This window comes from Beta vulgaris, chromosome 9 (assembly GCF_026745355.1).
Source record: "Beta vulgaris subsp. vulgaris cultivar EL10 chromosome 9, EL10.2, whole genome shotgun sequence".
Taxonomy (NCBI): domain Eukaryota; kingdom Viridiplantae; phylum Streptophyta; class Magnoliopsida; order Caryophyllales; family Amaranthaceae; genus Beta; species Beta vulgaris.
Window position 1 is genome coordinate 46,453,280 of NC_079210.1, and position 20,127 is coordinate 46,473,406.

Sequence of the window (20,127 nt, forward strand, 5' to 3'; positions counted from 1 at the left end):
AAAATCAATGGTAATCAATAGTTATATCTTGTTTTATAGGTAAATTAGTCTCTCTTAACAACCATGTTTAGAATTCTCTGTTAAACTGACCCCCCTCCACAACCAAGCCTGGCTTCGCCCCTGCTTGAGTTCAGAGTTGCATCTGTGATTATCTGAACTTTCAAGCAGCAAGGATGCGAATTCATCCCAAAAATGATGAATGTCAAATGATAATTGCGTACGCATAGCGAGCGTATACAAAATATAAACCCAAGCTTATTAAGCTGACCAGACTCTACAACATCACTTACATACATGGAAGAGGAGCTCTCTGAAGTTACAATGTTAGATTTTAGAATATACAAAACTATTATCATTCAGTCGTTCGCTAGAAATAGAATTGACAAAAATATCCTACTCGCTCCATTATGTACCTCTTCCTCTATGTACATATCTTTAAAAAATATATTGAATGACATGTTTCTTCTCCTAGTGATGACTGATGAGCACCTCGGCTGTGCTTTGAATATAATTTCGTTTGTACCATTGATATCTGTATGCACATATGGGAAACATCAGATTATGTCATAAAAATCTGTTAAGCATGTTAGTTATTGGAATCGCAAAATTTCGAATGAGTTGGATTAAGGGCTACAAGTTCATTTTTAATCACTTGGCTTTGTTCTTTTCACACACAAAAGGAAGAAAATAATGGGAAATTTAAGTTCGGATAAATTCAGTTAAGGGCTACTTGAGATTTTTCAAGTTTAGAAAAGTTTAAATAGAGTTAGATAACGGTTATGTCGTTTTGTCGGGATGCCAGGGAAAGAGTTGTGTACACTTGTACAGAAAAACTCTGTTAAACATCTGAATCATTGCAATTGCAGAAAATTAAGTTCAAATAAATTCAGTTAAGGGCTAGAACATACTTCAAATATTTAAATTTGTATTTCTTCTTCTTAGGATTTCAGATTAAGCAATATATGGACATTTTAGCAGTATTATGATATAGAAGTATGAATGATGAATTCACAGCACCAATGGAACAGACCTTTTAGAATAAGTCCATAGGAGTAGCAAGAACTCCATCATCATCCCATGAAACTTCCTTCGCGTTTGAGTCTCTTTTAGTCAGCTCAAGCGGCACATCTAGGATTGGCGGGTCCTGTAAGATATATGAAGAAAAATCAGCACCAAATCTTCAGTTCTTAAGAAGTATTAAAGAGCGACAGATTACACAGTTTCTGAAAGATATAGAAAGCAATGGAGAACAAATACCATGCAACGAATTAGAGGCCAGTTTATTCCACGGAAAAAAGGATGCTCTTTTATTTCATTGGTCCCTCCTTGGGATCCCAATCTGGTAGCAGGATCTCTGCTTAATAGTGCGTAAATTAACTGTCTTGCTGCAAGACTTACCTGAAATATTTAGATACACAACTCCTCAATGAAAGAAATGCTCGCAGAACTAGACAAGGGATACAAAGCTGACGCAACAAGCAACACTAGTATTGTTTGCACGCCATGCGTGCACGACATCACGGTGATATTATACATGATGGAATATGGATAATGGGTAAATCTATACAATAGTTGTCAGTTGAGATGTGGTCACAAGCCAAAAGAATATGGTAAGGTAATTTGAGACATCCCAGATTGGCAGAATGGGGTAATGTATTTTGAGACAGAGAGAGTATTACATATGCAAATATACATACATGTATGTGGGCATATATACATATATATGAGTCCGTAAACAACTCAAATGCAATGCCACTGTGCCACAGGTCCACAATCTTAAACATGAGAAGCAGCAAAGGAGTGACAAAATAAGGAAATTCATATAGAAAAAGATGAAGCCATCATAAATTACCACTAACTACTATGGAACAGAAATGATTACCGGAATGCTACTCGGAAATGTGAGGTCTTTGTGCAAAATGTTCGCGAATGTCTTTTGTCTGTTTTTTCCCCGGAAAGGTGTACGTCCATAAAGCATCTCATACAACAAAATGCCTGAGGAAAGAGAAAAAAATTACTTAAGCTCCATAGCCGATATAAAGCAGGGGCATATGGAAAAAGAAGTTAACATGAAACGACAAAGCTCCTGCTATTTTTTAGCGGTACGTCAGGTAAGAAATAATAGAAGTGGTAAACAGATAAAGGTATGTGAACTAAAGATCATTACCATACAAGATTCAACCTTGACATAAAATAAGGCCTGATAAGAGTCACTATTCAGTCAAGAATTATCGTGTCCTTTTTGGTCCATAGCTTCAGAGATCTCTACAACACAAGACGCCAACCTCAAATCTTGACAAATTGGCCAAGCCCCCACAGAGAGTCCCACAACTAATATAGTTACAAGTACTTTGTCTCCTTATTGATCCATACATCCAAATGCTAGCAGGCAATTTTTTTTTAAAAAAACATCAAAATTACAATATACCTAGGCACACTGGACAGTGGACACAACATCTCACTCACCTATTTGCTTGCTATTATGATATTTCAGCAAGACATGAACCATACATTCATTTTTTTCACTTTCAAGAGTTGTCCCTTAAATTCAGGACTCATAATGCAGCCACCTATAAATTCTCTTTTTGCTATCCGCCCCACCAAAATAAATCTCAAGCTAGAGGAAACAAGAACAGATGTGACCCTAATACAACAAAAGCTATTCACGCCCCCTCATCCAAGTCCAAATGGAAACTCTTATTCACAACATGTATTCTATTTACTACCAAAAGCAAGCACATATCCCATAAAAGAATCGAGTCAAAATGAATTCGAGAAAATTCTCTCTTGTATCATAAATAGTGTAGACCCAAAAACCAATAATCAATACTCATCTCCACGCAAATATAAAATCAAATTATAATTGGCACTGTACCAATTTCAGTCCCCTTTAACCCCACTAACAAGAGAAAAGGGACAAGGTACTTAAAACAACCCCTTAGGGGTACCTATTAACCATCTAATGTCACTATGTCCTCGTTTGGCTCCGTTTCATAACTAAGTTGACTTATATTCAGTTTTACTCCGAATCTCCGATTAAATTAGAACACTCAAGTTTCTATATCTTTTGTCTCCATAAATCTTAACTTTGCATTAACCCAAGCTCTAGTGGCTAGAATAGACTCATCCAACAAGTCACACAGATATTTTGAAAATAAGTTAGTGTTTACTCACTGAACTATCTAGTTGGGTATGCATTGAGAAAAGGGAAGAAGATGATGTGCTGCTTCATTGATCTTCTAATGCTAAGAATAAAGTGGGATAGAGGACAACTAATGCTTCTCACATTATATTGCATTCAATGGCACGCACACTATTGCTGCGTGAGCTAATCCAGTCCCAGAAACCAGAAGGGAAACTTCCACTATGAGATTATGGGAGTTTATGGTCTTAGTGTGTGTTGATGGAGAATAGGTAGGATACTTACTATATGGTGTGAGTCACTTGTGTTTTATTTTGCACATTTATAGTTCTTCATGTATAGGAGTGATACATTCTTAATAGTTGGAATATTTTCTTAGTCTAGGTGTACAAGCCATAAGCAAATCAAATGTGGGGGGTTATTTCCAAGCCTTCAGAGAAGATGAGACTTGAGCCCTCTACAATGCTACTTTGAGACTCATTTTCAGATGTAAATCTCTTGTCAGAGCAATAAAAATATCATTGATTGAATTCTGAAGAACATAATTTAGAGTTGGATGAACTCACCTAGAGCCCACCAGTCAAGAGCGCTAGTATGGCTTGCTCCAGTTATGACTTCCTAAAATACAGAAAACATGTCAGAGCTCCAATATGAAGAAATCAATTAAGACACTTAAACACCACGCTGAAATAGTACAAAATATTAAACTGTAGGCAACGTCACTAGTTAATAATTCCGGAAAAACCACACATCTGAGCACATCAAAATCATAAATAAAAAATAAAGAAATTTAGATTGCAATAAAGGAGTACTTAGCCAGCAGCTTAACAGCTTTCCGCAGCAAAGTCAAGCAGTTGAAAAAACCATTAGATGCAATTTTGCCAAAGTGGTACAGGTTGAAATTCAAACATACAGTTCTAGAATTTACGGGAAAAATTTAAACTTACAGGGGCAATATACTCCTCAGTTCCAACAAATGAGTTAGATTGGGTAGCTGGTTCTGCAACAAATGTTGGCGGTGGTTGACTCCGAGATCTTCTTTTTTTTGGCTGTGGATGCTTTATTATCTGCCAACCAAATAATAAAAGTTAACAGTACATATTAGTTAAGCAGTTGGAAATAATCAAAGTAATTTGCTGATACTACACATTGATCATAAACAGAAATCTGAGCCACAACTACACACATACATGAGGTTTGCAGGATGTCAAGAATGAGAGGTCAAAGTCAGTCAAAACAAGATGACCGTCCTTCTGCAATAATATATTTTCAGGCTTCAGGTCACGGTATATGATACCTGCTCAACATCAATATAGAAACTTGTTAACACAATAAACAAGAAAAGGACAATATGACACAAGAGATGCAACCATGTAGTGCAGCATAAAGAAGACTCCATTCAATAGGGTCAGTTGTATCTTGTTAACTAATAGGAGTCTCAGGGAACAAAATGAGATATATAAGAATCCGACAAAACAAGTTATGTTATTAGTTTGGCAATCAATTCAATTGCAAAGAGATCAAAAAAGATTCTCAGACATCAATCAGAATGTTGCGCAACCAAGGAAGAGAACCACTACATAAAAATCCAGGTTAGAAGGATGTTATCTGAGCATTCTAGATCGATATCTTCAGAATAACAACATAAAACAACCACTACCAAATTGCTAAGGGTGCATCCATCAGCCAGGTCTTCCAGTCTACTTGTCTAGGAGGATCAAATGTATATGAACTGACCCCGAATGGGTAAAGACTTGTAGGTAGGCCCTTTCACTACTACTATACATACTAAAAGAGAGAGAGAGAGAGAGAGATTCATGAGATTGTCATGAATCTAGACAATTCCCGGCAATTACTAAATATTAATAGGAATTGTTATGGAGATAATAAATTACATTAGCTAAGTAATCACATTTACTTGCTAGAGAATAAATGGTAGTTAGTGGGACAATATCGATTGGGCGTATAACTAAACTATTATAATGCTATGAGGTCATACTTTGTAGCAACCAATTGAAGAAAGCAAAAGCCCCGATTGGGCCTTAGTATGGCGGGCCAAGGGAGAAGAAAAAGGGAGAGTTGTTTCTCCTAATAAACCTAATACCCTATCTATTATAAAATGATATAACATTAGGGTTAGGCAAAAAAAAGTTAGTAACTTTGAAACACAAAAGAGAGAAAAAGAAATCCTAAATCCCCTGGAAAAACCTGCCACCCTCCGTAAAAAGCAAGAGAGTGAAATTGTTCATCCTCTTCTGTTCAATGCAAATGAAAAATCAGTACTGGATGACACTTCTAAAATCTAAAAAGGATATCGTAACCATCGCATTATTAATAATTATACAGTTAAAAGGAAAAGATATGTAAAGCCTTGCAATAATGTAACATATTAACGTGTTTTATGCATCTGACAATGGAAACCAAGAAAGGGCCCAATGTTAGCTTTAGAAAATTAGAAAACATTCTTGTACTTTGAGAATTTCTGTAGTACTCATGTTCGCGTATTTTTTCAGGTGATTTATAGCATAGTCAAGGTAAGTCCAAATACAAAATTTTTTGACTTGTGAGTATCATAGGCTCATGTTTGTAAGTCCAGCTACAGACAATGATCAAATATCAATTATAAACTACAAGCATGATAGGCTCTTGGCAAGATTAACTGCAATTATAAAATTGTATTTCTTGTTTCTATAAAACCGATCTCCTTTCAGACCGTCTGACAAAAGCATTTGGTCAGACCAGGCATTAAATTATACACAAAACCTCAAAAGTTAAGCAAATAGAGACAGAGTTATCCTGTCTTTTAATGCCTGGTAATTTTCATATATTGTGCTTAAATATTAATGTCTTTTGTGTAACTAATAGAAGCTGCCTGTGACTGATACAAAAAATTGTGTGCAAAATAGCAAATATTGCTTATTCATCAAACATAGTTTATTCAGCAGTCAAAGTACCAAGAAAAATTCAGAACTATGAACCTACAGGCAGCCTTTATCTGAGGGCTACAGTATGATTGGTCAAACCACGGAATACTTTTCGGAAAAGGATGATAAATAAGAAATGTTATGGATTGCAACAAAGAAATACAAGCATTTTGGTGTTCTTAGACTTCTCTAGATACAAGGATAAAGGACAACAAGACATCCAGCAAACACCACCCCTGTATAGACCTTGCCAATTGTAAAGCCAGAGTCCTCTGGTAGATCTATATTTAGTTATGTACATAACCTCATCTCTAAGAATATTAGAGAGGCTGTTTCTGACAACAAAGCAACTAGTCCCTCCGTGCTCTTTTGTTTACTCCATTGAAGGCAAGTTCTTTTTTTTCTTAATATCTGCTCAGGAGTGGAACCAGAATATATTGAATGTGAGCCATAAAGTGGTGGACCCTTATTGCCATTTTAAGTATAGGACAACCTTTTAGGAAAATCCCAAAAAGGAAATAAGGGCAAACAAAAAGGGATGGGGTAAAAATTAGTAGATTTTTAAATTTATTCTCAAATCTTCTTCTCTTGCTAAACAAACAGATTTGTTCAAGAAACACTATCCAATGAAACAAAGCAATAACACAAGATCCAGATTGTCAACAGTACCTAAACAATGAAGGTACTCCAGTCCAATTACAACTTCAGCTGCATAGAACCTGAGGATGAGGTCTGAGTCAAATTCAACAGCAGAAACATGACAGACAAAGTTACCAGATTGCGATAAATTATTCTTTAGGTTCTTAGAAGACTGTGCAATAGTCACCAGGAGACCATACAGCATAAATTGTCAACTAATTTCACAAAGAAAGAATTTTGTCCAAGTGAGACTGATGAGAAAGCTGTGAGGCAAAACAGTAAAAGCACCGGTTTCCGAAAGCCATGATGTTCACAAATGTTAAGTAACAGCAGAACCAAATGTTGGTTCCCTTGCAAAAACAATGCAAGTCATTGATTGGAAGGGTGAATCAAGCATGATGAAGCGCTTGAGTTACTGACGCACCTGGCTGAATCCTCTCTAAATATTTTCAATGGCTGCTTGTCAAGCAAAGCAAATAACTCTCCTCCAGGGCAGAAGTCTGTTATCAAACAAACGTGCGTAGAAGTCTGAGGAGATTAAAAAATATGTTAATATATTGAAGTCCATAGAATACTGACAAGATCAAAGTTCAGGAGTTTCGCACAGGTTTACATTATATATATTTGATAGAGAAAGCACATAGTTTCTTTATTCAAAGAACGCTTTCCAGCACCCAAGCCAACATGATTTCAATAAAGTCAATGTGGTTATATATTGTCGGTAATATAAATCTATTTGCAAATTTTGCAATGATGCAATGCATCAAATATGATTGTCTACTTACATGAGTTACATCCAGTTTGAAGCTAATATTACTACAGTATATGCAGTTGAATGCAGGTTGCTTATATTGAAATGCAAAGGATATAATGGTTGGTACTTGATAGTACAAACTATAAAGTGAAGCAAAATGGGTATAGATATAGAGTGATCCCGTCTCGGACAATTTCGTGGCCCTGTGCCAGACATTAAACATGGGCCTTATGGGACTATAAAAAGGATCCACAATCAAATATTTAATAACTAAACTACTTATTAGGCCCGGGCTATACCCCCGGATAAGGAAAATTCTCATTTATCAATATTATACTTTAAAATGATAACATTAAATATCACTTGGTTTAATGGTTAAGACTTTAGTATATAAACTTGAAATCACATAATCGAACCCTATATTAAGCAATTTCTCTTTTTTTTTATTGCATGTGCATTACATGGAGTAAAATACCCTTATGGAGAGCGGCATGTGGCACCGCTCCTTGTTTAGCGACACCTTCTACTATGTTAGTATAGATTAAAATTCTTATTACAAATGGTTGAAAAAATTATTAACTTTCTTGAATACTTCAATGTTATTTTCATTTTCACACCTTAGATATAACAAAATAGTAAAGATATACCAAACATAAAACTATAATAAGCTATGATATATGAAAAAATAGTACATAGATTAGGGGAAAAATTTTAGAAAAAGAAATGTAGAAATTTTTATCCATCTAATAAACTCATAGAAATAAAATTTATAGGTGGGGTCCCTTAAAGTTGGGGCCTGAGAGTATGCTTATGTATCTGAGACCCCTCGAGTGAATATTAAATAACTTTCAAGATATCGAGTAGTCTAAAATGATATAATAAATGCCAACTTTGATTGATATGTGGAAAACTCTTACAGACTTACAGGTTTAAGGGCGACAAACACAAAAAGCAGTAGAAAACTAAGGACATCATTGATAATATATAAAGTTCCAAGCTAGGTTTTACAGTTTCTGATGGGCAACGAGCCAACAATATAAAAGGTCTGAATAGTCATGTAATTACAAGGGTCCAAATGGTTTACTAACAGCCCATAAACAAGTTGAGCAGCATAAACATACTTTTAGTAGACAATTTTACAAGGCACTGAAAACAAGGTGCTCCAGGAGGCAACAGATGTTTAAGCAAACAGTTTTCATCCATATCTACGGGCAATAGGGTCCTGGCTTTCCACATATGAATCAGTTTTATCATCGTCATATCTATATGAAATGCAAGTTTGGAGGATAGATTGATAGAAAATAAGCCTGTACACTGAGCAGGTGGGAAAAAAAATAAAATTTGAGTATTACGGTGGCAAGTATGTGAGGACCTGGAAAGAAGCATATAGAGTAGGAAGGAAAGGATGATCCAGCAAAGAGATAATTTCCCTTTCAATGCAAGCACGGTGCACCTGCGAACAATTAACAAGTATTTCAGATCCTTCTTCACAGATAATAAATGGGATATGTCTTGAAACAAAACAAAAGCAAAAGCATCACTTATCACATATGTGAGACTTCAAATTCAAGTATGTACAGATTTTAGACAAAAGACAGAAAAACACAGAGGGAGAATGAACGGACGAAATATCAAAGTCTAAGTCATACAGAGCAAAAACTGCAACATGGAAGGCAGGAACAACACAAAACCTATCAAGCAATAGAAACCAAATATTCAAAGGAAAGCCCAATAAGTTAACAACGACATCAGAGCAAAAAGAAATAGATAACTTGCAGCCAAGTAATCTGAAACATAAGATGGAATTGTTTTTATACAAATTGAACAAGATAATAGAAACAGAACAAAAGAGAGTAAGCAAAACAGTCATGTTTCTTAAAATAAACCTTATTACGATTCAACATCACATCTTTATCCATTGCTTTCATTGCAAATAATTCTCCTGTACCTTTCAGCTCCACCAAATGAACACTGCAGCAAGAAATAGAAGCCAGTTAAGATTATCAGCATATAATTCAATTAGCATCCTAGCAAGATAAGATCCAAGAACAAGAAACATAATTTAGAAACCACAAAGCAAATAACATTTTAATTAAATTGGACAGCCACTCAGTCAAGTTGTGGTGAAGCAAATTTGAATAGAGGCCATAATAAGCGAACTTTTGAAGAATATGACCAAATGTGGTTTTCTAAAATTTGATTTTACAAATGAATGGACCAAAAGGTAGTTGTGCCACACTTGAGTACTTGACAGTACCCTATTGCAGATTGATACTTAAAAAACATTGTGAAGGCTAAAATATGAGCCAAGCTATTTCCTACATGCAAAATCCAATAGCATCTACAAGTGACAAGTTGCTTTGTTAATCGGTTGTTCATATTCATTGTCATAGAAAACCACATCAATTTGAGCAAAGAACAACTGCTACAGGTGAGGAGCTAACTGTTGATAGTATAAGACGGGTAGGAGGAAGCGTTCTAAAAGAATTAAGCAGTAGTACCTGCCGGTATCACCACAACCCAATGGTTTTATGGGTTTAAAATGATCTAAACCAATTTTTTCACCGGAAGCAGTAATCTAAAATTCCAAAGAGATTTAGCAAAGTGTTAGCAAATAAAATGTTTTTAGATATCATAATGATGGCAAAATTAAAAGTGAAATGTGAAAATATGAACATATATGAGAGCAAATGTATAACCCTGATTGAACCTTTTGGATTGCAGCCCAACTGGAGGAGCCCCTCTTATGAGGCATTGGGTAAACAGGGTTAGAATGAATTGCCCACAGGTCTTCTGGCCTCTGGAAAAAGAAGTAATGTCACAAGGCTGCTTCAGCAACAAATCAACATACTTTCTGAAATATGCATCCAGATGAATTATCTATCCAAGTATTGGTGGAGGACACACATGCATCTAAACAGAATTTGTTAAAAATACTTCCTCCGACCCATCACTAACTTCACAATTGGGATTGACATGGACATATTTAAAAAGTCGCTAAATGTAGAATAAATTTTTTTAAGTAGATAAAGAGAAAAATGTGCAAGAGAAAGAGTTGGATATAGGAGAAAGAAATAGAAAGTATTCGCAAAGGAAAAATAGGTGTGAAGTACTTTATGGTACACACCAAAATGGATTGATTTCCACACCTTAAATGTCTCATATCTCAATAGCTCGAGAATATCTTTTAAATACAACCAAAAACTTCAGATCCTTCAGTAACATGATAAAATTACACATTCCAGATGATAATGCTGGATGCTGGAAACAGGACTACAATTAAAAGATCAAAGAACCAACCATCTAAAAATGCAGAACAAGAAAGATACCTTACCAAGTTGGCATCAGGCAGTTCTCGAACAGCTTCATCTACATTTCCTGCAGTAGCTTTGACCTAAAATTTGGGTGGAAAATAGAAAACTCAGGCTCTCAAATCTTGTAATTATAAGGAGGGAAAAAAGGAAAGCAGGTTTCAGTAAAAAGTACATAGTATCATGAAAATTGTCAGACTGACGATACACCAGCCAAACCAAGCGTCATATTTACCGAAATCTTAATAACAGAACACAAACAAAACAAAAGAAAAAGAAGAAAAAGAGATAGAGAGATAGAACCCCCAAGACTTCATTTGGATCTCTAACATGACATTGGTGATTAGACTGACAAGTGACAACTAAAACATAAATGTCCTAGAACGAGTCATAGTAAAACAGAAAGAAAATACACAATACTTGATAGTGATGTAGGATTGGTATTTCAAAATTTCAATTGACTTGTAACAGTGCATTGAACTTGATATTCATAAAAATTATGGAATAAGTTAGTTAAGTGGCTAATTAATATGAAATTAAGGGAGTCATCTTTTCTCAAACGACTTGGTGTTTAGCAAGATTATAGATACAATCGAAAATGCAAAAGTTTACATATTTCATACCATGCTTAAGTGTTGAGCCAGGGAGGGGGTGAGTAAATGTCATGTTGGTGATGTTACATGATAAGGAAAATGGTAGAATGGTTACATACCACTTTAGCACTTTGTTGTTCTGCTCTCTCTGACAGCCGGTTACGTAATGGTTCGACATGATCGCTTCCATCTAGTTGCACTCCTATAAAGTATTGCAATTCCCCCTAGACAGCATTACAAGAGAGCACAACAATGAAGTAGAGAAATTAATTTATGTTGCAAGAGTAGTTCTCAATGAGTCTAAAGTCTGGAAAGACAACTTGGGTTTCTTTTAATCCATAAATAAACTTAAAAGATCATATACTAATCTAGTATGATACCTTCTGATCTCGCATGGGTTGCAAATGAAACAAGTTCCAAAACTTCTTACCTGAAAACCACAAGTTATGAAGACAGTTATCTAGCTGAAGAAGAACGAAAGAATTCAAGCACAGTCCAAAAAGCAGTATAACATTTTCTTAGGTAATATATTTGCACCTGAAACAAGTCGATGCTATATGCTTACCACTTTTTGTGTAATTTATTAACTGAACAGTGATATCCCGCTGCTCCCTGATAGCATCTCTTATTTTTTGGACAGTGGCCTGATCTGTCTCTGGTCCCTGGAGAAATCTACAAAGTTTGCAAAAGACATAAGCCAGAGCAAAATCAGTCTTCAATTATTGAGACAAAGAATAACCTATACAGAATCAGATGTGAATCAGAGCTTTAAATTATATAGCACTTAAGATTGGACACATCTTATAAGCCAAATGATCACTAAAAAACTTGTGTAGCACTGGAATGACAAACATAAGAATGTTAAGACACAAGAAACTTCACAAAAGCATGCTAGCATGCATTTAAGATATAACAATGTATAGTTGTTATATCTATGCTGCGAGGTTCGAGCCTACTGATGGGTGACCAAATTCAAAGCAAGTTTAGAGAGCTTTTAATGCACTGCATCAGTAATTTAGAAACACCAAGTTCAAGGTCTAATAGACTGCTGAAATCAGAATGTAGTGCATGAAAGTTCACATTCAATCTATATATAGATCCACGTGCATCAATGCAGAAAGCCAACAATATTGACAATGCATTAATGTATAAGCCTTCATGCATAAGCATATGCAGAAATGTGCCTAGCCTATTTATGAGCAATAATGCTCAAGTTGATTGAATCATAGTTTTCTAAAGGGATTCTTCATACAATCCGTCTTGCATGGACCCGGTTCACACTAAAAATAGTGTGGACCAGGCCCAGGCACGTGACCAGAAACGCATTGCAGAAACATACACTATATCAAAAATAGATACACTATATGATACATAGGTACATTATATCAACAAGAGATACATTATATCATAACTACGACACTATATCATACAGAGGTACTCTATATCATAACTAGGTACACTATATTATAACTAGGTACACTATATCCTATAGGAAAATATTTACTTAAACGCATTACAAAAACATACACTATATCAAAAATAGATACACTATATCAAAAATAGATATACTATATTATACATAGGTACACTATATCAAAAATAGATATACTATATTATACATAGGTACACTATATCATTTTAACATACACTATATCAGATCAATATAACTCACGTGATATGGATCGGGTGCACACTAATTAGTGTGCACCGGGTTCATATTAGTTTTTTTATTCTTCATATACACTAGTATCATTTCACTTGGAGTAAATATAATTGTTACACTGGCATGTTTCATGTTCATACCACACAAATATATACCAGCAACAATTAGCAATTTAAGAAAAGAAAGTGGCCAAACAAAGAGGTATTTAATCATAGAGTGCCACATACATGCATTTCCCAACATTAACCTCCTCTATATAATAAGAAAGAGCATAAAAAGGATACGAGTAGTCCATACCTACAGTTTCTTCCCAAGATTTCTTCTCGTGTATACTCAGTCAATTCAAGAAAGCTATCAGATGCAAAAATCTGCAATATGAATCAAGTGATCTTCCGTCAGTCTATTGAAAAGTTAAGAAGCCTCTAAGTTATGCTTTTCAGTCAAATAGCTTTAAATGCTAAAGCCTAAGGAGCTCCAAGAATATAGATATATAGAAAAGCATGCTGCATGGAATAATTAAATTGCCATGATTGCTCCGGGGTAAATTTTGAAATGTTGGGTTCTCACAGAAAATGGGGAGACCCTTGTATCTCTAATTTATTGGACAACAAATCAAGAACTGGAATATTCTTCTGTTACTCTACACATACAATTGGATTATCTGGAAGCCTGGGATCACTTATTACAAAATTCTTCTCGATACGCTCCAATGTTGTCGCTAGATCAATTCCTTGTCGTATATCCCTTTCTCTTTCTGAAAGCTCCCAGTTGTCAGCAGGATCTACGTCTTTTGGCATCAGAAACTCCGGCTCAAGACTTGGTTGTCGTTCATGCTTCGCAGAAGATCTCCCTTTGAACCTGCATACAAGAAATTAGTCTTTTGTGAAAATATGTTGGATAGTACACAATCTTCTGAACATTAACAAGATGAATTGACATGATGACACATCAAATATTGCTAAGAAGCTAAAATGCTAGAAAAAAAGCAAGAAATCCTTGCCACATAGCTGTTATAACCTATGGAATAAAGTGAGCCAGAAGAGTGCAAGACACAGAATTTCAAGTTAATAGACTCACCCCAATAAAGAAATACGTGCTGATTTCCTAGAGCCCACTGAATCTCTACTAGATGCATCAAGTTTAGGAGTCTGCCTACCAGGAGTTCCCACACTGTCAGTTTCTGCATTTTTTGGCTGAAGAGTATCGAGATTGAACTTCCCTAAAGCCTCCCGTTTGTCAGCATCATTATTCACAGACTGAATGCTAGATCGTGGATTCTTCACAGTCTGAACAACCTCTACTATGGAACCCAATGCTGCTTCCTTCTGACGAGCTGATGCATCAGACGAATGAATGAAACGACATGGACAATATCAAAGACAGACAAGGGAAACAGCAGTGTTTTACAATATTTTTACCATCATAACGGATCAATGATTTGGGCAAGCCATTAGGACGTACTGCCTTGTCATTAATTCCTTCAGTGAATTTACTGACCTCAACCTGCATTCTGCAATTACAAAGTCGACTTCAGATAAAATTCCAGGTTGTATTTGATGTTTGCCCACGTCACTAGATGGCAGATGCATCTCTTGGAATTGTCACTAACTTAAACATGTCATTCTCGGTGACAAGAACACCAAGTAATTTTGAAAGTGAATCCAGGAAACACACCAAAACATATACTTAAGCAATATCTAAGCACTTAATAGCACCAATTGACGCGTGCTTTTGTTATCAGTTCCTGTATCATTTTAAGAAATATATTTAATGCTTATTTTTCGACCAGGGGAGCATATAGCAAAACCCTTGTAATAAATTCATCGAATTTTAGTGTCGATACTCGAATGTCTTACTCCATAGTGTGTACTACAAAGCCGAAGCCATGAATACAATTTTGGCTAACCTACAACCCATGTGTCAAAGTTCCCACAAAGCTATAACATACATTTCTCAAGGACTTCCAGCTAAACATTCCCAAGATATATGGGGCCTCTTTCTTTTTCTGTAATTGCACATATATGCAACCTTATGCTCATATGTTTACGTCAATTTAGAGTGTACGAGTTCAACAAGCCAAAATCAGAGACAGTCAGACAGAAGACTAGAAAGACCAACACATAGCATATCAACTTGTTCTATTTGCCACAGACATTTAGAACCTTAAACTACTCCTTCTAAGCAAACTAATTAAGCACAAAAACAATTCTTGTACTCAATTGCCTTAAAATGGAGAGCCCTCATGCAGAAGCAAACCCAATTTGATCATTCAATTACAAACTCTTATATGCAACGCGCCACACCATTAGAAATAGTGCGACGTGGGTTACTAATTAGCATAATATATGGGCTTACTAATATGAATTACAAAGTTGGTAAACGGGTGTAACGGTTAATGCATAATTCTATATGAGAAACTAACAACACCATCATTTGATCATGCAATTGATTTTGATAGGGGTGTGCTATATACCGCAAAAAAAAAAGCTAAATACAGCAGAACATCTTTAAAGACTAACCTACCCTTTGGGGGTCATCTATGACAAATGACCCCCCTTTTAGGTGGGTCATTTACAGCAAATGACCCCTTTTGGGGGGTCATCTATCACAAATGACCCCGCTTTTGAGGGGACCCCCTTATACGGGGGGTCATCTATGACAAATGACCACCCTATAGGGGGGTCACCTATGATAAACGACCACATTCCTTCCATACCCCTACCGCATCAAACATATAATACTCCCTCCGTCTTTTTTTATTTGCTACATTTTGCCATTTAGGGGTGTTTCAATTTATTTGCTACATTTGCAAATATTTTCACATATAGTACATAGGTCCCACACTTTATTTACAAATTTGCCATCACTCCCTTCTTGATTTTGTAAATGTTTCCATATATAATACATCGGTCCCACAATTTACCTATTTGCTTTTTTGTTAATTCCATTTATGTCAATGGTCCCCACTCCCTCCTTGGTCTTTGTGAAAAAGTGCTTGTAGCAAATAAAAAAAGACGGAAGGAGTATAACCTAACACGAAAACTTTAGGCATCGACTATTATGTTAGGGGATGCGATAGGCCCGTTTCAGAAATATTCTCAACCCTAACACATCCAACTTTATAAATAAATGTGACTTGTTGGCTTGTGTGCACAAGTACTTATGGTAACGTATTTTGTTGCACCCCCTGTATACGAGATTTTTTTTTATAATTAAAATTAACCATGGTTAAGTTAAGCATAATTTTAGATGCTGTATTTAGCTTTTTTTTTTTTTTTTTTTGCTGTATATAGCACTTATGTTTTGATACGAAAGTAGTACATTTATGAGAAATAGAAGAAGAGAGAGTACCCAATAAATTTGATGACACGATCTTGATCATCTCTAATAGGGGTAACAGTAAGAAGGTTCCAGAAAGGTGTACCATCCTTCTTGTAATTCAATAATCTACCGCAGTAACTTCCTCCATTTTTTACTGCCTGTCTTATCTTCTCCACCTCGTTCTGGTCCGTTTCTGCCCCCTGCAAAAATCGACTGCAACACAAACAGTAACACCCACTTCTTCAAATTACTCGATTTTTAACCTTAAAGAAAAAGGAAGGGGAGATGAAGCAAAATGCATGGGTAAAAAATGGAAGGAACAAACTGGTGTTTCCATGGCAGACTGCAACTTATCAGCGGTAAATGAGATTATTACTGTGGAACAGTGCAACTGTGGAGTGTGGAAGTGAAATTTGTTCATGGTTCGTCTTTTCGTTGATACTCGTACTTATTTTTATTTGCTAATAGATTGGTTTAGGTCGACTTTAAGTCAAATTATATCTCTCTTTCGTAATATGGCGAGGTTTAGAGGGATTGGACTTACAATAATTTTTTTGTACATTTAAAGTACTTCTTCCGTTTCAAAAGTATAGCTTTACGAAAATTTGTTTTGATCACAAAATATCTCGCATAATATGATAAATAAAAATTCTAATTATTGTATTATTGGATTCGTCCTGAAAATACTATAATAACATTACTTTTTTAAATTTTTTATCCACGTAAATTGAGAGTAATTAACGGTCAAGGTTCGATCTCGAACATCGTGCGTGCCTTATATTTTGAAACGGATGGAAATCATAGTACATAAAAAAAAAAACTAACTATATCATACAAAAAGTGGCTATATAAAGAATTGTCTATATTAAACAAAATTAACAATGTAAAAGGTGATTATATTATTCAATAACTGACTATATGAGATAAAAACTGATTATACTTATTCATACTTAGTGCACAGTAAGTTGTGGTGTACGGGATTTATTCAAGTTTTATTCTTTAAATAATTTATCATGAAAATCGATCCATGCTATTAGTACTTGTTCGTTGCCCAGATTAGTTCCGTTTTAAGTACAATTACATTAAAGCACCTCGTTTCAAGTTTCAAGTACGATTCAGATGTGGGTTAGCTTATATCTTATCAGTGAAACCTGTTGATGATATATTTGTCAACTCATACTCACGTGAAACTAGTAACTTAAATAGCATAAAAGGGTAACTTATGTATGGTCCACAATTAATGGATTGATTTTGTATTTGCTACAGTATATAGGATGTTTCATGTTTGCTAGAGTTCAGATTGGAATTTCAACATTCTAACACAAAGATTAATTAGATAGAAATAGAGAAAGAAAGAACAATTAAATGAAGTGTCTATGAATTATGATGGAGTAACTAATTGGTGAAAGTATAAAGAAGCTTACCAATTGCGTCCAACAACCTCCTTAGAAGAATAGCCAGTCATAGTAAAAAAGCCACTACTAGCATACATAATAGGACAATCAGGTTTTGTAGCATCAGACACCACAAAAGTTTGTTGCAAACTGCCTAATGCATCTTTCAACTCTTGTGACACTCTTAGTATATTATCAGATGTCCTAGAATGTGTTGAATCATCCGACATCCTTGTCACCTCGGTCATGGTCCGGTCGTACGAGTTCTTGCTCCGATTGCCATCCCCTGACACTCGAACCACCACATTCGAGGTCGAAGAGGTTGCTTCTCCTCCATCTGCTGCCACCACTGCTAACCCCCATTCTGCTACCCTCTTAGCCATACTAGCTTCATCATTAATAATCTCATTATTTGATATCATTGTTGTAACATTGCTAGTACTATTGCTTGCTTCAAATGCCATCCACTTATTATTAGTACCCATAGTAGATAATTGATGCTTCAAAGGTCCATACACTATATATACCTTGCTAATTGTTACTATTTGTCTGAATCCCCTACCATAAAAATTGACAAGTTCTCGTAAGGTTTCAGTCAAAAACTTAACAGTTAAAGTTCGATCTCAAGAAATAAAAAAATTGATATATACAAATCATAAGACGTTAAAAGAACAAACATTAAGTGAAAAACTAAACAAAGATTGACTTATCATCGTGTCAAATGTTTTGTTAGCTGTTTAAGTATATGTTTAGACTTAATAAGTGAGTGTATATGATTGCAAGAAGATTAGACATTATTCATTGTCCTTAACTTCCAAAAATGGTTAAATTTCTTAGATATTCTCGAGAATACGTACATTCAAACAATAACTTTTTTGCACCAAAAGTTAAAATGATTGAAATCAAAAGTTAGCACGTGACAAATATATTAGGAGAAAAGAGGATTAGTAAAGTTAATACTTGGCAATAATCCATTGAAGCAATTAAAATAATCAGAGAGCTGAGAAATGAGTACCTGATAAATGGGAAGCAAAGAAGATAGCAAATGTGTGAGTTGGTGTTTCACATTAGACATAGTACAGGAAAAAGAAATTGAGAAAGTAAACAAGAAGTAGGAAGATAATGATAATGTTGGTTGGACCCTCTTTGAAAATAAATACGAACCTAACATTGCCATGTTGCTAAATCATAGCCATCAGTTCCTCTTATATTTTGCACGGATTTATGTGGAGGCCGTCCATATCATTTCTGCTTTTTTTTCCTCCCTCTTTTATTATACTTCTTCCGTCCCATAATATAAGTCCTATTTCCCTATAAGGTGTCCCAAAATATAAGTCTTATTTCTATTTTCAATCAATAATTATACCCAAAATACCCTCATGAAAATAGTTTAATCCCCAAAATGTCATCATAATTTCAGCTTCCAATGCACCTTATTAATGCAAAATGGAATCTTTTACCTCATTAAACTCCTCTACACATTAAACCATGTAACATTAAATGACAGTTTTTATTTTTTTGTTAAAAAGAAAAAAGCAATGTAAGTGTTTATCAATAAAAATAAATTTTTTTATTCAAATAAAACAAGATTCCATTTAACCTTAATTCCCGCGTAAAAACAGAATCAGGACTTATATTATGGAACGGAGGGAGTACTTTGTTATCTTCTTTTATCACAAATTAATGTCAAAATTATACTACCTTCATTACTTTTTAATAGTTTTACTTTCGCTTTTTATACTATTCACAAATTTTTCTTTGATGATCATTTGTGATTTATGGTTAAGAGATAAATATAGTCATGTGAGATCTTGTTTGATTCGTCTCGATATGTACTTTTAGAATATCGAATTTTTATATTTTTTACAAATACAAAATTAGAGATTTAAAGGCTTAAAGTAGTGCATTGACATGCGTGAAAAGTGTAAGTGTAAGTATTAAAAAGGAACGGAGGTAGTATGACAGTAATTATTTGACAAATCTTTTTTCCTACCTAAGAAAAATATGTACGTCTATTAATATGTAAAAAAAAAAATAGGGGAAAATACATATGATTAGAGGTTTATGTATGAAATGCAAATATCATGCAGTCAGCTGTATATATATACTTGAGATTTGATAATATAATCAAGTGAAAAGTTCGAGGAAGAGGTGGTAGTTCAGTAGAGTACTACCCTAAATTTCAAGACATTGTCCAGGGTCAATGGCTCAAACACTAAGGCTCCGTTTGGTAGGGCGTATGGAAAACACAATTCCAAAATTAGTTTTTCGTTGTTTGGTTTGACATAAGAAAAACGATGAAATGAAAGGAAAATGAAAGGGAAAGTAAGGAGGTAGTGAGAGGAGTGTACAAGAGAGATAAGGAAAATAGTTTTCCCTTCATTTT

The 20,127-nt window shown here is 34.9% G+C and overlaps 1 protein-coding gene across 4 annotated transcripts; it reads right to left on the reverse strand.

The window, feature by feature from the left end:
- Positions 1–235: 235 nt before the first annotated feature.
- LOC104904105 (phototropin-2) lies at positions 236–18,913 on the reverse strand. Of its 4 annotated transcripts, none has more exons than XM_010692295.4 (24): positions 18,757–18,913; positions 17,772–18,290; positions 16,378–16,560; positions 14,445–14,536; positions 14,104–14,359; positions 13,677–13,884; positions 13,324–13,394; positions 11,929–12,035; positions 11,744–11,793; positions 11,483–11,587; positions 10,794–10,853; positions 10,170–10,259; positions 9,961–10,037; positions 9,346–9,430; positions 8,832–8,912; positions 7,130–7,233; positions 6,736–6,785; positions 4,333–4,439; positions 4,090–4,209; positions 3,709–3,760; positions 1,883–1,995; positions 1,258–1,398; positions 1,031–1,144; positions 236–532 (listed from the first exon to the last, which is right to left on the reverse strand). In XM_010692295.4, the coding sequence occupies exons 2-23, from the start codon at positions 18,224–18,226 to the stop codon at positions 1,034–1,036; spliced, it is 2,718 nt and encodes a 905-aa protein (XP_010690597.1). In that variant the 5' UTR covers positions 18,227–18,290; positions 18,757–18,913; the 3' UTR covers positions 236–532; positions 1,031–1,033. The 4 variants fall into 4 exon arrangements, with proteins under 4 accessions (XP_010690597.1, XP_010690596.1, XP_048492533.1 ...); XM_010692294.4 differs by having other exon boundaries at positions 17,772–18,299; XM_048636576.2 differs by lacking the exon at positions 9,961–10,037 and having other exon boundaries at positions 10,789–10,853; positions 17,772–18,299.
- Positions 18,914–20,127: the final 1,214 nt, after the last annotated feature.

What these genes read in the sequence shown, in the direction of transcription:
- LOC104904105 (XM_010692295.4), bottom strand. Translation starts at nt 18,226, where the DNA reads ATGGGTACTAATAATAAGTGGATGGCATTTGAAGCAAGCAATAGTACT. An exon ending in AACAACAAAGTGCTAAAGTG is followed by an intron (nt 10,854 to 11,482) that starts GTATGTAACCAT and finishes CCCAAATTTTAG; the next exon opens with GTCAAAGCTACTGCAGGAAA. An exon ending in GGAGTACCTTCATTGTTTAG is followed by an intron (nt 4,440 to 6,735) that starts GTACTGTTGACA and finishes GATGTTGAGCAG; the next exon opens with GTATCATATACCGTGACCTG.